The sequence below is a fragment of the Aethina tumida genome, chromosome 3 (assembly GCF_024364675.1).
Source record: "Aethina tumida isolate Nest 87 chromosome 3, icAetTumi1.1, whole genome shotgun sequence".
NCBI classification, from domain to species: Eukaryota; Metazoa; Arthropoda; class Insecta; order Coleoptera; family Nitidulidae; genus Aethina; species Aethina tumida.
In genome coordinates this window covers 5372211-5389418 of record NC_065437.1, presented here as the reverse complement: position 1 = coordinate 5389418, position 17208 = coordinate 5372211, and the positions used below count along the sequence as shown (strand labels likewise).

Here is a 17208-nt window from a genome sequence, read left to right as displayed (position 1 = left end):
GACTCATTTTAAGCAGGCTTGGACATAAAACACTTTACAAGTCAGATGGATATCAGCTTTTACACTTCGAGTCACATTTATCTTCTGACATTGGCACAATGAGGAGAATTGTTGATAAATATTGAAGAAGCCAAAACGTTTATTAAATGGTTTAACAACATATAATTTTTTGAGGTTCCTGAACACTGAATATTAATCCTGATACTTTAAAAAAATATATATGATTTCACTTAAGTTTTTCAATAAATAATATAAAAATTAATATAAATAAGTTCTCTTAAAAACTATGAATAAGAAATGAAGAGTACTTTCACAATGTAACTTTTTCAGATATTTAAAAAATGAGGAATTCTTTTAAAAAATATATTATAATTTTTATAATAAATAATATAAATATTGATTTAAATTAGTTCTCATAAGAATTTTGGATAACAAATGAAAAGTGTTAAGTACTTTTACACTGACTTTTTCTATACAATGAATATTTTCCTGATAATATAAAAAAATATATGATTTCACTTAGAAAAATTATTAAATTTTCAATAAATAATATAAAAATTAATATAAATAAGTTCTCTGAAGAATTATGAATAGGAAATGAAGAGTTCAAAGTACTTTTACAACGTAACTTTTTCAGATATATAAAAAATTAGGATTTCTTTTAAAAAATATATAAATTTTACAATAAATAATATAAAAAATAATTTAAATTAATTCTCGTAAAAATTCTGGATAATAAATGAAAAGTGTTAAGTACTTTTATAGTGATCTTTTCTATAAAATAAATATTTTTCCTGATAATACAAAAAAATATATGATTTCACTTAGAAAAAGTATTAAATTTTCAATAAATAATATAAAAATTAATATAAATAAGTTCTCTGAAGAATTATGAATAGGAAATGAAGCGTTCAAAGTACTTTTACAATGTAACTTTTTCAGATATATAAAAAATTAGGGTTTCTTTTAAAAAATATATAAATTTTACAATAAATAATATAAAAATTAATTTAAATTAGTTCTCGTAAAAATTCTGGATAATAAATGAGAAGTGTTAAGTACTTTTACAGTGACTTTTTCTATAAAATGAATATTTTCCTGATAATATAAAAAAATATATGATTTCACTTAGAAAAAGTATTAAATTTTCAATAAATAATATAAAAATTAATATGAATAAGTTCTCTGAAGAATTATGAATAGGAAATAAAGAGTTCAAAGTACTTTTGCAATATAACTTTTTCAGATATATAAAAAATTAGGGTCTCTTTTAAAAAATATATAAATTTTACAATAAATAATATAAAAATTAATTTAAATTAGTTCTCGTAAAAATTCTGGATAATAAATGAAAAGTGTTAAGTACTTTTACAGTGACCTTTTCTATAAAATAAATATTTTTCCTGATAATACAAAAAAATATATGATTTCACTTAGAAAAAGTATTAAATTTTCAATAAATAATATAATAATTAATATAAATAAGTTCTCTGAAGAATTATGAATAGGAAATAAAGAGTTCAAAGTACTTTTACAACGTAACTTTTTCAGATATATAAAAAATTAGGGTTTCTTTTAAAAAATATGCAAATTTTATAATAAATAATATAAAAAATAATTTAAATTAGTTCTCGTAAAAATTCTAGATCATAAATGAAAAGTATTAAGTACTTTTACAGTGACCTTTTCTATACAATGAATATTTTTCCTGATAATATAAAAAAATATATGATTTCACTTAGAAAAAGTATTAAATTTTCAATAAATAATATAAAAATTAATATAAATAAGTTCTCTGAAGAATTATGAATAGGAAATGAAGAGTTCAAAGTACTTTTACAATGTAACTTTTTCAGATATATAAAAAATTAGGGTTTCTTTTAAAAAATATATAAATTTTACAATAAATAATATAAAAATTAATTTAAATTAGTTCTCGTAAAAATTCTGGATAATAAATGAAAAGTGTTAAGTACTTTTACAGTGACCTTTTCTATAAAATGAATATTTTTCCTGATAATATAAAAAAATATATGATTTCACTTAGAAAAAGTATTAAATTTTCAATAAATAATATAAAAATTAATATAAATAAGTTCTCTGAAGAATTATGAATAGGAAATGAAGAGTTCAAAGTACTTTTACAATGTAACTTTTTCAGATATTTAAATAATTAGGCTTTCTTTTAGAAGAAATATAAATTATCCTATAAATAATATAAAAATTAATATAAATTAGTTTTCTTAAGAATTATGAATAAAATATGAAAAGTTCAAAGTACTTTTACAATGTAACCTTTTCAGATATAATGAATTATCTGCATCCAAGGGGACTTTTAAAGCTTTTAAACCACGTTGTTTTGTGACTTCTATAAAGAAAATAGTAGGCCACACTACTCAGCTAGTAATTGAACAAATTTTTGTCAACCATGCTGTTTTGTGACCTCTATAAATAATATAGTATGACATCACAAGCCGTACTACTTAACGAATCATGAATTATCTGCGTCCAAAGAGACTTTCAAAGCTTTTAAACCACGTTGTTTTGTGACTATAAAGAAAATAGTAGGCCATACTACTGAGCTAATAATTAAACAAATTTTTGTCAACCATGTTGTTTTGTGACCTCCAGAAATAAAATAGTGTGACATCACAAACTATACTACTGAACGAATAATGTTCTCTGAAGAATTATGAATAGGAAATAAAGAGTTCAAAGTACTTTTACAACGTAACTTTTTCAGATATATAAAAAATTAGGGTTTCTTTTAAAAAATATGCAAATTTTATAATAAATAATATAAAAAATAATTTAAATTAGTTCTCGTAAAAATTCTAGATCATAAATGAAAAGTATTAAGTACTTTTACAGTGACCTTTTCTATACAATGAATATTTTTCCTGATAATATAAAAAAATATATGATTTCACTTAGAAAAAGTATTAAATTTTCAATAAATAATATAAAAATTAATATAAATAAGTTCTCTGAAGAATTATGAATAGGAAATGAAGAGTTCAAAGTACTTTTACAATGTAACTTTTTCAGATATATAAAAAATTAGGGTTTCTTTTAAAAAATATATAAATTTTACAATAAATAATATAAAAATTAATTTAAATTAGTTCTCGTAAAAATTCTGGATAATAAATGAAAAGTGTTAAGTACTTTTACAGTGACCTTTTCTATAAAATGAATATTTTTCCTGATAATATAAAAAAATATATGATTTCACTTAGAAAAAGTATTAAATTTTCAATAAATAATATAAAAATTAATATAAATAAGTTCTCTGAAGAATTATGAATAGGAAATGAAGAGTTCAAAGTACTTTTACAATGTAACTTTTTCAGATATTTAAATAATTAGGCTTTCTTTTAGAAGAAATATAAATTATCCTATAAATAATATAAAAATTAATATAAATTAGTTTTCTTAAGAATTATGAATAAAATATGAAAAGTTCAAAGTACTTTTACAATGTAACCTTTTCAGATATTAGAAAGAATATAAATTATTTAATAAATAATAGTCAGATGTATATCAGCTTTTAGGCTTTGAATCACATTTGTTTTCTGACATTGGCACAATGAGGAAGAAGGATTATTGATAATATTGAAGAAGCCCAAACGTTTATTAAATGATGAAATTGTTGAGGTACCCGAACACTCAATAGTCACGCTTCTATGCGACATCCGAAAAGTTTTAATATCGCGCCCATTAATCTGGGGCGTTTAAGATTTTTTAATATATCCCTCGGAAAAGAGAACGGCGCCGTAAATCAGGGGCGCGGCGTGGTACATTGGCAGTTTCTCCTGCAGCATGGAAACATCTGTTCCCGGTACGAGGACGGCGGCGGAAGGAGAGCGGATCCTGCGGCCGGCCGGGGGGCGAAATCGAGAGCGGGCGAGAGGAATCAATGAATTATTAAGTATCTATGGCTTCCGTCCGGGGGACCGCCCCCCCAGATCGCCCTAATAAACACGGTTAATTGCTGACCCGGACGCCGGGGCAATTCCACTCGCGCCCGCGTCAAAACACTAATCAGAATTACGTCAATTTGTCGCTAATTATCGTCCCGTGCGGAATATTTCGGGATCACCGGGCCCCGGACGATTGGCCGGGAATCGTCGTGTACATCACAGGAATTCAATTAGGTCCTGATCATCGGTGTTGGTTCATCAAGGGGTATGGACTGGTTGGTTGATTTGGCGTTGCGTGGGGAAGAGTTGCACTTATTAAAAGTTGCAAATTTGCGGTAAGATGGCGGGGTTGGCTTAAGTTGGAGGCATGTTTAGAGCCGGGGGACTTAGGCAAACTTGCTAAGTTATGCGCAACACGTAAATACCGTTCTCACAGTAAAGTACCATTTGCCTTTCATTATGCCTCACCCCTTCCCCGTGCTAAATCTTTGTTTTAATTACACCTATTAATTACGAATCACACTTTATCTTGTAGTGTTGCGAGTGTTACTTTGCGTATGAATTAAATTTCAGGAGCGACGGTAATTAGAAGAAATCCATAGATCAGCGGGGCGCCTCTACAAAATGGCTGGGTTCCTGACATGGTAGTTACCCGCTGTTTTAACAAGAAATCTTGATTTATTATGTCCCGGAGCAGCCCCTCTCGCCTCCCGTCGCAGAATGCACCCCAAGCTGCTTTACATACACCCACTCGCTACTCTCCGGAGATTTCTCTCACGCCCGACGCTGCTGCGTTTCGTATGTTCGGCTTTCGCCTTTTTTCCATGTGTCTCTTTGGCTCGGACCGGCCGACAAACACTCACTTAGCATGATAAATGGCTTCGGGACTCATTTACGGACTTGTTTACGCTCATTAATGCACTTAGAAAACATCTTTGGCCGGCCCAACCAACCAAAGGGAACCGTCTCGTAAATTATACATATGATACGTCCAATTTTATTTAATTAACAACTGCGATTTGATACTAAAGAATTTTTTTTAAAATTTCACATCATATGTCAGGCACATCACTGAACCATCTATGCGGACTTTTAAAGCTTTTAAACCACGTTGTTTTGTGACTTCTATAAAGAATATAGTAGGCCACACTACTGAGCTAATAATTAAACAAATTTTTGTCGACCATGTTGTTTTGTACTGAACGAATAATGAATTGTCTGTATCCAAAGGGAATTTTAAAGCTTTTAAACCACGTTGTTTTGTGACTTCTATAAAGAAAATAGTAGGCCATACTACTGAGCTAATAATTAAACAACTTTTTGTCAACCATGTTGTTTTATGAACTCTAGAAATAAAATAATGTGACATCACAAGCCGTACTACTGAACGAATAATGAATTATCTACGTCCAAAGGGACTTTCACAGCTTTTAAACCACGTTGTTTTGTGACTTCTATAAAGAATATAGTAGGCCATACTACTGAGCTAATAATTAAACAAATTTTTGTCAACCATGTTGTTTTGTGACCTCTAGAAATAAAATAATGTGACATCACAAGCCGTACTACTGAACAAATAATGAATTATCTGCATCCAAGGGGACTTTTAAAGCTTTTAACCCACGTTGTTTTGTGACTTCTATAAAGAAAATAGTAGGCCATACTACTGAGCTAATAATTAAACAAATTTTTGTCAACCAAGTTGTTTTGTGACCTCTAGAAATAAAATAGTATGACATCACAAGCCATACTACTGAACGAATAATGAATTTTCTACATCCAAAGGGACTTTTAAAGCTTTTAAACCACGTTGTTTTGTGACTTCTATAAAGAAAATAGTAGAACATACTACTGAGCTAATAATTAAACAAATTTTTGTCAACCATGTTATTTTGTGACCTTTAGAAATAAAATAGTATGACATCACAAGCCGTACTACTGAACGAATAATGAATTATCTGCATCCAAAGGGACTTTTAAAGCTTCTAAACCACGTTATGTTGTGACTTCTATAAAGAAAATAGATGGACATACTACTGACCTAATAATTAAACAAATTTTTGTCAACCATGTTGTTTTGTGACCTCTAGAAATAAAATAGTATGACATCACAAGCCATACTACTGAACGAATAATGAATTTTCTACATCCAAAGGGACTTTTAAAGCTTTTAAACCACGTTGTTTTGTGACTTCTATAAAGAAAATAGAAGGCAATACTACTGAGCTAATAATTAAACAAATTTTTGTCAACCATGTTGTTTTGTGACCTCTAGAAATAAAATAGTATGACATCACAAGCCATACTACTGAATGAATAATGAATTATCTGCATCCAAAGGGACTTTTAAAGGTTTTTAACAAATTTTTGTCAACCATGTTGTTTTGTGACCTCCAGAAAGAAAACAGTATGACACAGACCCAGTCTCATATATCAAATGCTCAACCATATTCAAATATTTCAGTGGACCCTCGAAAAATAATCGTTGTAATAGATTAGACGACCGATAAATCAGCTGAAAGAATAGATTCTTAATCTTAGTCACAATAACTCACCTAATCGCGGTATAATTACCAAACGAATTATGTGTGGACGAGGAAAGAACGTCGTGGAAGGCCGGGGCCACACCTGTGCGCCCGACCGGGCTGAATCAATTTGACGTGTGACCTTTGTGTATTCTTTTTGTCTAAAAGGATTTCGTGGTACAAAAATACTTTTCCCCCTCTAATGAAAGTTGATATCAAATACACGGTACAATATATCTTGTCCACGGATGGAATAAAGAATAGGCAGTTTATCAACGTCGGCCGGTTGCGGCGCAGCATTTTGAGACGCGAGGGCCTTCTTCGGTGAATTATGGGTGTCGGAGGACTCCTGGGATAGATCAGACCGGAGGCAAGGTGCGTGGGGCGAATCTGGCGAGAGGGGGGGGGGTGTAGGTTAGACAGGAGGGCGGAAACGGAGAACCGTATTATGGCTGCCAGGTCAGCACGGCCCGTCGGGGATTTGTTTAGGGGGTGGGACGCGTTTTCGCGTCGTTTTCTACGTTCTGACGACTGCTGATGAGCGTCGACGATTTGCGCAATCAAGGGGTTAAAGTTGCCGGTTTGATAGCCGACAATCGGTTTTTGAAATTTTCTGAAGGGGTGCATTCTTATGGCGGGGACCCTAACTTAATTGCTTTTACTTCAAAGTATGAAAATTCGGTCCCAAAATAAATCAACGTTGCGTTTTTTGACGACATTTCAGCTCCTGATAAACATCTAAATGTATTTCAACACAGGTACCATTTGGAATTAATCTTGATCCTTCTGAAAAATGTAAATATTCCCTTTAAAATATTAACAAACCTTAAATCAATAGCGTCCTTTGCTAGGACACAAACCTGCACGCATACGTCTTTTCAGAGGTGGCACATGCGATTTATTGCCGGTGTCCTCCTTATCTTCCGGACTTAATCAGATATTCGTTTCGTATTGGGTTGGGGATATATTAAAATGAGGGTCCGCCGTTTCCAAGCCGGAGGGGGTTAAGGTTCTAATTTTAAACCACTCGGAAAGGTGTTTAACAGGCTATATAATTGTCCCTGCCTACCGTTTGGATTTAAACTTCTTTACTTTAGTGCTTTTTGATGAACCACTATAAAAATTAAGTTTCCTAGAATAATATTAATAATAGGTTGTATAATCCCGCTTACGCAACAACTGGGAGTTCAAAAATTATTGTCAAGTGGACGACCGATTCAGTCTGGCCGTAACTCTTCATCTACGTCAAGTATTAACGAGGCCGGAAAGGATGTACATCATCGTTATAACAAGATTTATTTACTGTTTCCAGTTCGAAAAGAAGAGAATAAATTTAATATCGGGACTGGCGATCTCGGTGGATATGTTAAAAAGAGGCTAGTACCAGTTTTCGGCTTAAAGAACAGTTGTTTTGCCAAGTGTAGAGAGAAGTAACTCGGGGCAGATTTTATGCCCACAATACATATAAAGCAAGGAAACAATTGTTATATTTAATACGCTTCAATGTCTTCACTACACTCAATTAAATGTTGAGATTGGGTGTCGTGGTTGCGGTTTATTTTAAGTGATATAAAACTAAATTGGCCGTGTAGTTTCGGTTTAGATAATTGGAAGATAATTCTGTTTGCAGCCCGTCCACTTGGCAAACTAAGTTAGGCCAGAAATTGGCAGCATGGCGTATGGGCGATAGTAAAGTCCACGGACACGACAGACCAGTCTAGCCCGCAATTCGTGATCCAAACACAATTACACTATCGATGTGACTACTGGGACAGTACATTATTCTCCATTGTTCACATATTGGCCTCAGACCATCCAAATAAATAACCCCCCCTATTTATTGTAACATTAATTGAAATTATTTCGAGTTGCATGTTTCATTCCGGCCTCTATTTATTGCCAAAACTCCATTAAAACGTCCGCGAGGAGTTACAGCTTTAAAGAAATAACGCAACAAACTCGCTTCATTTGCAGGCTTTTAATGCGTTATATTAAAACAGCCATACCGAACGCGTCCATTGTGTTTAGTCAAATAATCTCAATAAGGTCAGGCAAACACATTCATATTCGCCTAAACACGTGTATGCTGTTTGTTCGTGTATTTATCTCATATTTATTGATTTACTTTGTTTGTTTTATCAATATTTGGTGCAATTTTTCATTTTAATTTCTACGAAAAGGAAATAGATGCTTTAAAAACTTTTAAGGTTAAAAGTATTACTCAAAGTTTGAAAATTAACCCGATATTAAAAAAAAATTATCAATAATTTGGGTAATTATAATATTTTTTCTCCTCAACCAAAAAGTAAATGAAAGATATAGAATGATAAGTTTGTTATATATTTTAAATATTCCATTTTTGTATTAACTTTTTATATAAATTGGTAATTGTCCTGATAATTATCAAAATTTACCTTAATAATAAACTATTATTTAAGACGAAAGAAAATATTCATAATTTAAATATTTTTCTCCTCAACCAAAATATAAATGAAAAATCTAAAATGATCAATTTGTTATATGTTTTAAACATACCATAATTGATATATTTTTTTATTAACTTATTATATAGGTTCAATATAAATTGATACTTGTCCTGATAATTATCAAAATTTATTTTAATAATAAACTTTTATTTAATTAAATATGAAAGAAAATAATAATAATTTAAATATTTTTCTCCTCAATCAAAAATGAAATGAAAAATATAAAATAATAAATTCGTTATATATTTTAAATATACCAAAATTGATAATTTTTTGTTTTAACTTTTTATGTAAGTTCAATACAAATTGATAATTGTTCTGATAATTATCAAAATTTATATTTTAATTAAAGATGAAAGGAAATAACATTAATTTAAATATTTTTCTCCTCAACCAAAAAATAAATGAAAGATATAAAATGATAAATTTGTTATATATTTTAAATACACCAAAATTGATCATTTTTAACTTTTTATATAAGTACAATATAAATTGATAATTGTCCTGATAATTATCAAAATTTATTTTAATAATAAACTATTATTTAATTAAAGATGAAAGAAAATATTAATAATTTAAATATTCTTCTCCTCAACCAAAAAATAAATGAAAGATATAAAATGATAAATTTGTTATATATTTGAAATATACCTAAATTGATAATTTTTATATTAACTTTCTATATAAGTTCAATATAAATTGATAATTGTCCTGATAATTATCAAAATTTTCTTTAATAATAAACTGTTATTTAATTAAAGACGAAAGAAAATATTAATAATTCAAATATTTTTCTCCTCAACCAAAAAATAAATGAAAGATATAAAATGATAAATTTGTTATATGTTTTAAATATATCAAAATTGATAATTTTTTGTATTAATTTTTTATGTAAGTTCAATATAAATTGATAATTATCCTGATAATTATCAAAATTTATTTTAATAATGAACTATTGTTTAATTAAAGACGACAAAATAATAATAATTTTAATATTTTTTTTTTTACAACCAAAAAATAAATTTTTTATATAAGTTCAGTAAAAATTGATAATTGTCGTGATAATTATCAAAATTTATATTGATAATAAACTATTATTTAATAAACAAATGAAAGTAACAAAAAACACATTTGTTATATACTTTAAATGTATCAAATTTGATAATTTTCAAATTATTTATAATTATGGATTTAGAATTCAATCAAAAGACATTTAAGTACAAAATTTTCATCAATTTTAAAATAATTAAGATTTGATAATTATCAAACAATTTTGTCAGAAAATCTGGCTTCTTATGGGTTAAATTTATTCTCAACTAAAATATTTTTCATTATTGAAACGAAACCATTTTTGACTGAAGCTTTTCTCTTAGGTAATTTATTTTTGTCAAATCTGTATCTGATTAGGACTACCAATCCGCAAAACCAATATTTCAGTCCCTCGTTCATTTTGTCACTGAAGACGCCTTTTGTCATGTTCAGCTAGGCCACCATAATGCATTTATATTGTTCCTTTGCCACGTCCCAACGGACCAAGGGTCTTTTTTAATTGGAAAACCCTCAATGGTGAGATAAAAGTAAAAAAAAACTTTCCTTCCTAATCTTGATATAGGCAGCGTGGGGGACGTTAAAAAATAAACACGGGGCGAAAAATAAATCGAGAGGTTCTACGATTATAAGCTTTGTTCATTATTTCCCGTCTTTGTAATTAGCTAAGGCAGGGCATTAAAATGATTAGTTTGAATCCTTAATTGGCTCTCCCCAAACAGAAATTAACTTTATATTTCTTTAATTGCCTTTGCCCCCCCCCATTAAATTTGATATCAATTATCACGACAACAAATTCAGTAAGTTTTATATAAAGGAACCTTTATATGAAATGTGGCCTTTTAATGCCACGGTACCCGCCCATCACCAAATAAATATTACCTGCAACACGAATTGAAATCCAAGCCACGTTGAAATCTTTATTGATGCAAATGAATTAATGGTGAAATACTTCCGAACATGTACATAAATTGATTTTGGGCACGGAAACGTCATTAATCTTTGGGCCGAACCGCACATACGGTAATAAATCCGAAACGATTAACAACAATCACCGGAAATCCTTGCTCAGTTCCTTAGTTTCGTCAACAGTAGGATCAAAAATTCTAACGCATTAGTCAATTGAATGTTTAATGCGGTTTTAATGGAGTTTGCGGACGGCGTAGAGTGTGGACCACCGCACCTGGGTTAGTGGAGATTGAGAGGCGGTCCGGCAGCAGTGAGCTAACCAAGGACAAGATAATTCATCGCACAATAAAATAAGTCAAAAGTTGGCGCGCGGGGCAGTAAATACGGGTGTGATTAATCACTGAAACTTTTGGAAGCCACGGGTTATTTATGGCGGTATTTATCTGGATAAACGAATCGAGAGGAACGGTCGCCGGAGAGGGAAGAAGAGGGCCTTGGTGCGAGCCGTATATTAATAAGTCCGGTATTAATTTATCCGGACTGAGCTGAGTCTTTATGCTCGAGTTGCATAGAATTCGCCTTATTTATGGGACCGTCGATAATTGCGTGTGTGCGCCCGCAACTTGATTGAGATATTTCCCCCCGTAGACGGGCTACTTGTGCAAGTTTTATTGGCGCGGCGAGCACATATTTCCTAAATAGCATGAGTTAGAGCATTAAAAGTCGCTTAGTAATCTTCGTGCATCGAGATATGTAAAACGAGAACATGCGGCGAAGGTAATGAAGACCATATCGACGTGACTTGATGCTCCATCAATTTCCATCTGCCTGCCCTGCCTGTCTCAGCCCCGATACCATCAACAAATATCATCTAAGCAGGCGTAGATGGATAGATCATCGCTCATCATGTTAACTCGTTTGCTCACCGCCACTGACCGCACGGCAGGCCAACGCAACGCCATGCAGATTCGACTACGCAACCAATCTATGCCACTGCAGCCCTGAATTATATCAACTACATCGGCTAATTTATTACAATGCGGAAAGGTCAATTTATATTTAGAAATAGACACCCCGATTTATTGCCCCCGCCGTAAATTACCATTGCGCACACGACAAATTGCTCTGATAAGGCTCTAACTGCATCCACTGCAAAAACACAATGCTGCTCTCCCATCCAACTGATCTATGACTAGTCTTATTATTTTTTCCACATGCTAATTCCGGGAGTTCTATGATGGTTCCACATCAGCCACGATATAAATTGGCTGGAAGTTTTTGCGGCAATTCCGGGCAAATTGAAGTAATGGATTATGTCTCCATCCAGGGCTTACTCGGCGATATTTTTTAGGGTGATACGTCTTCGGGGGTAATGAGAAGGGCCTTTTTGTCGTCGGCATCCAATTACGTAAATGTCTACCACTTTCTTTGCGGTGTCTTTTTGCCCGGGAAACGTTGTAACTCACTTTCATCACATTTCTCCAGACGCGCCAACTAATTCCATAAGTAAACTGGAAAGTCAATCTTCTGCGTCATTGTTTTTGTTCATATCCCGTCCGAAGTTTGAACGGGCCCAGTAAATTCCCCGGAGGGGCCCGGAAACTTTTTGCTCCCCGACCGGAGTTACACAATCTCGATATTCCGGAACTTATTTAGCCTCATCTGTTTATTCGCTTATTCGGCAGATGTCGTCCATCTTTTCCTCCGGCCCGCGCCTCTGGATTTATGTCGCTTCTTTAATTAGGCCCGCACTCTTTCGCTTTCCGCCCGGCGGTTTGGCCGGGAGGGGGAGGACCGGCACAGACGCAAAAATGGGGTGACAAATCACTTTGGACAGACGACGGATCTCTCTACCCTTCTTCTTATTCGCCATGCAACACAGTGAGGCGATATTACTTCCAGGACGTGCTTAACTTATTTACGACACGGTATATTTAGGGGTGAACCTCGTGTAAAATTGGATAACGGCCCCCGCATCCAGGAAAACGCTCCTTATGTTTCCAACAGTATATTTTTCTTCTACAACTGCGCCTACAGTTATCATTTTTATGTTATTTCCTCCCGTTTGCTCCAATGACTCATAATAACCAAACCAAACTAATTGTCGTGTAAAAAGGCAGATGTGCCCGAAATACTTTCTCTCCAGAAAAAAAAAAACCCTTCGAAACTTTCCTTTTTTTATGGTGTTTTTAAACGTTGTCACGCATACAAAGCGCCCAGTTGTTACCTGGACCCGGACCGGGTATTAAATCATGTCGAACCTTCCTTAAAAATATATCTCGGATTTAACAGCGGGATGTTCAGTTTCTACACCAATCAGACGCTAGACAACTCGGACCAGATATTTCACGGCAAACGGAAATTTTTGTGCCACGGGTTAGTGTTTGTTGGGTGCTCGAAACGGTCACTTTTTTGTCGTGGTGTAATGACGGGTTCCGCGGTTATAGTGATGTGCAGTGGTTGTAGAAAACCAAAAACTGTTATAAGGTACATTTTTTTTATAATTATGATCTTGAAATTGTCTTCAACACTTCTGAAGGTCTATTTTGTAAACGTTTTTTCATCAAGGCCAGACATAGCTTTAATTTTCACAAGGTTCCAAAGCTTTTGGAAGCTTAAGATAATGATAAATTAAATCTTAAATAATTTTTGGAGAACAAACACATTCATTCACTTTTTGATCCTGGAATAATGACGGGTTCCGCGGTTCTAGAGATGTGCAATGGTTGTAGAAAACCAAAAACTGTTATAAGGTACATTTTTTTTATAATTATGATCTTGAGATTGTCTTCAGCACCTCTGAAGGTCTACTTTGAAAACGTTTCTTCATCAAGGCCAGACATAGCTTTAATTTTCACAAGGTTCCAAAGCTTTTTGAAGCTTAAGATAATGATTAATGAAGGCTTAAATAATTTTTGAGGAACAAACACATGCACTCACTTTTTTGTCGTGGAATAATGACGGGTTCTGAGGTTCTAGAGATGTGCAGTGATTGTAGAAAACCAAAAAGTGTTATAGGGTACATTTTTTTTTATAATTATGATCTTGAAATTGTCTTCAACACTTCTGAAGGTCTATTTTGGAAACGTTTTTTCATCAAGGCCAGGCATAGCTTTAATTTTCACAAGGTTCCAAAGCTTTTTGAAGCTTAAAATAATGATTAATGAAGGCTTAAATAATTTTGGAAGAACAAACACATGCACTCACTTTTTTGTCGTGGAATAATGAAGGGTTCCGCGGTTCTAGAGATGTGTAGTGGTTGTAGAAAACCAAAAACTCTTATAAAGTACATATTTTTTATAATTATAATCTTGAAATTGTCTTCAACACCTCTGAAAGCCTATTTTGGAAATATTTTTTCATCATGCCAGACATAGCTTTAATTTACACAAGGTTCCCAAGCTTTTGAAAGCTTAAGATAAGGATAAATGAAGGCTTTAATAATTTTTGAAGAATAAACATATGCACTCACTTTTTTGTCGTGGATTAATGACGGGTTCTGCGGTTCTACTGATATGCAGTGGTTGTAGAAAACCAAAAACTGTTATAAGGTACATTTTTTTATAATTATGATCTTGAAATTGTCTTCAACACCTCAGAGGGTCTATTTTGGAAACGTTTTTTCATCAATGCCAGACAGCTTTAATTTTCAAAAGGTTCCAACGCTTTTGAAAGCTTAAGATAATGATTAATGAAGGTTTAAATAATTTTTGAAGAACAAACACATGCACTCACTTTTTTGTCGTGGAATAATGACGGGTTCCGAGGTTCTAATGATGTGCAGTGGTTGTAGAAAACCAAAAATTGTTATAAGGTACATTTTTTATAATTATGATCTTGAAATTGTCTTCAGCACCTCTGAAGGTCTATTTTGGAAATGTTTTTTCATCATGGCCAGACACAGCTTTAATTTTCACAAGGTTCATAAGCTTTTGGAAGCTTAAAATAATAATAAACGAAGAACAAACACCTGCACTATGATTTGATTAAACAATTTCCCACATTCTAGAATTCATGTCTGAGACTTTTCACGTTTACTTGTTATTGTGCGACTGTAATTGCACTGGCGAGCACCGTTGTAAATCTTTCTCCTTTTTAACTTGATTTATTTAATTTAAAACGCACCGATCGCAATCTAGGAGGAGTGAAACGGAATAACTCGACTCAGTTCTGATTGAAGATCAGTGCACTTCGTGAAGAAAAAAAAAGAAAAAGAAATAATATGGAAGACCACCTTTAATTCGACTTTGAGCATTTGTTAAATGATTTAATGGTCGGTTATTTTCAGTGACTTATCGTCGTGCAATATTATTACTGAATTAATTGATATCAGATAAATAATAACAGTGCAGCGGGTTGTAAACAAGCCAGGACCACCCTGTATATTGGATACTGAAAATCCATTTAACCGATCGAATCAGATCTTAATTATTATTTTCGTACGTGTTACGAAACACCTTCTTTATCTTCCACGACAAGCCACAAACTATAAGGGTATAATTTAAAGGTGTACGAGGCGCAAAACGAGTAAAACAATGATTTAAATACAGCAATGCGCTTATAAAATAACACCAGTTTAAGAGAATGGATAATTATTGGTTACGTATCGAAATTAAAAGCGGTTATTGGCAAGTGAACCTCTAGAATTAAAAGTTGATTATATTTTTGAGTAATTCGTTTAAATAGAAAAGTTTAGAAGGTGGTGTTAATGTACATTTTGTTTTGTTCCAGGTGCGAATGGCCTCAGAAGGCGGGGCCGCCAGACGTACACCAGGTACCAGACGCTTGAGCTGGAGAAGGAGTTCCACACGAACCATTACCTGACCCGGCGGCGACGAATCGAGATGGCGCACGCGCTGTGCCTGACGGAACGACAGATCAAGATCTGGTTCCAGAACCGCCGGATGAAGCTCAAAAAAGAGATACAGGCGATTAAAGAGCTGAACGAGCAAGAGAAACAGGCGCAGGCCCAGAAGGCCGCAGCGGCGGCAGCGGCCGCCGCCGTCGGCTCAGTGGAACAAAATTAAAGGATAAATTGGATATTTTTGGAGGAGCGACAAAATCTTTTTTATTAAAGGTGAGTCCCTTCACCGCCTTTAATGAGATTTCTGTAAATTTCATCCAATTTCGACACAAAATCTTCCAAAAATATTCAAATCCGCACACGCCACGCGACACTTTGGGCCACAAGAAAAAACCACAACTGAAGCCTGTCACTCATCTGGCGAGACCAAAACGGAGACCAAAATTTATTTATTTTACATGAAATGTCATTGGGCAACGGTTCTCTATTATGACATTAAAAAATTCAAACAGTAAGTACAATTCACTCGCTAAATTATTAAGTCTTACGAGAAATTTTCAAAGAATTTTTTAATGTTCTTAGAGTGTTGCTCTGTAAATATACGTAACTAAAGGTCCTCTGGTTTCTTTGGATGAAACATGCCAGATATGCGAGAATGATATTTGCATATTACCTCTTGCCATTTATAAATTAAATTATTAATTGATATTATTATTTTCTTGTGGCCTGATAGGGACAATTTATTTATATTTATGATGTTTTATTGTAAATTCTTGTGAGAAATTGTATGAAGTTTGCGGAATAATTGTACTTAGACTGTACTTTAGAATATATCGTTATTTTTTGTGTTGTTATATTATAAATATTGCGTTCTGGATGCAAGTATTGTACCTATATAAATAAATAATATAAGTCTGTATAAAGTGTCTGTGTTAAATATTTCTTTGTAAAGTTTGTTTTGTTATTTTTTTATATTCGAATTAATTTTAATATTATGTATACGACTTTAAAATACGTAATTTATAAGTAAAACAAAGTGTATAAATAATAATTATTAAATATAAAGAATTCAATTGATAAATGTGTTTAATTTTCAAAAATCACACAGAATTTAAATTTTAAAAATTTGAGTAATTTTAATTTTAAATTTCTTTTCTATTATTTTTGTTTAGTTTAAATCTTATTATTAACAGTACCTTAGTACTAACTATATATTTTAAACAACAGGTATGTATGTAGAATTTTATAGCTACACAAAATGAAAATTTATTACATATTTAATGATTTTACACATAATTTAAAAAATATGATTTACTAAGTATGGATTTAAAATTACCAAAAAAAAAAAAGAATGAACCTCCAATGTATGTATATATTAATATTTTAAAAATTTGCGACGATTGATTCGGACATAATGAGATTTTTTAAAATTTAAATGTAAAAAAATACCGATAAAATTTGCGGTTGGATAATGGTTACCGACCTTATTACCAGTAATTTATTTAAAATGAAAT

The 17208-nt window shown here is 32.3% G+C and overlaps 1 protein-coding gene across 3 annotated transcripts in view; it reads left to right on the top strand.

Moving 5' to 3' along the window:
- LOC109598888 (homeotic protein ultrabithorax) overlaps positions 1 to 16694 on the top strand; it is a 124975-nt gene extending 108281 nt beyond the window's left edge. For 2 of the 3 annotated variants that reach the window (XM_020014791.2, XM_020014792.2), the window contains one exon: positions 15622 to 16694. In XM_020014791.2, coding sequence (XP_019870350.1) covers positions 15622 to 15917 — 296 coding nt within the window. In that variant the 3' untranslated portion in view covers positions 15918 to 16694. The remainder of the gene's footprint in view (positions 1 to 15621) is intronic. The other variant, XM_049965488.1, reaches the window with a different exon arrangement.
- The last annotated feature ends 514 nt before the right edge of the window (positions 16695 to 17208 follow it).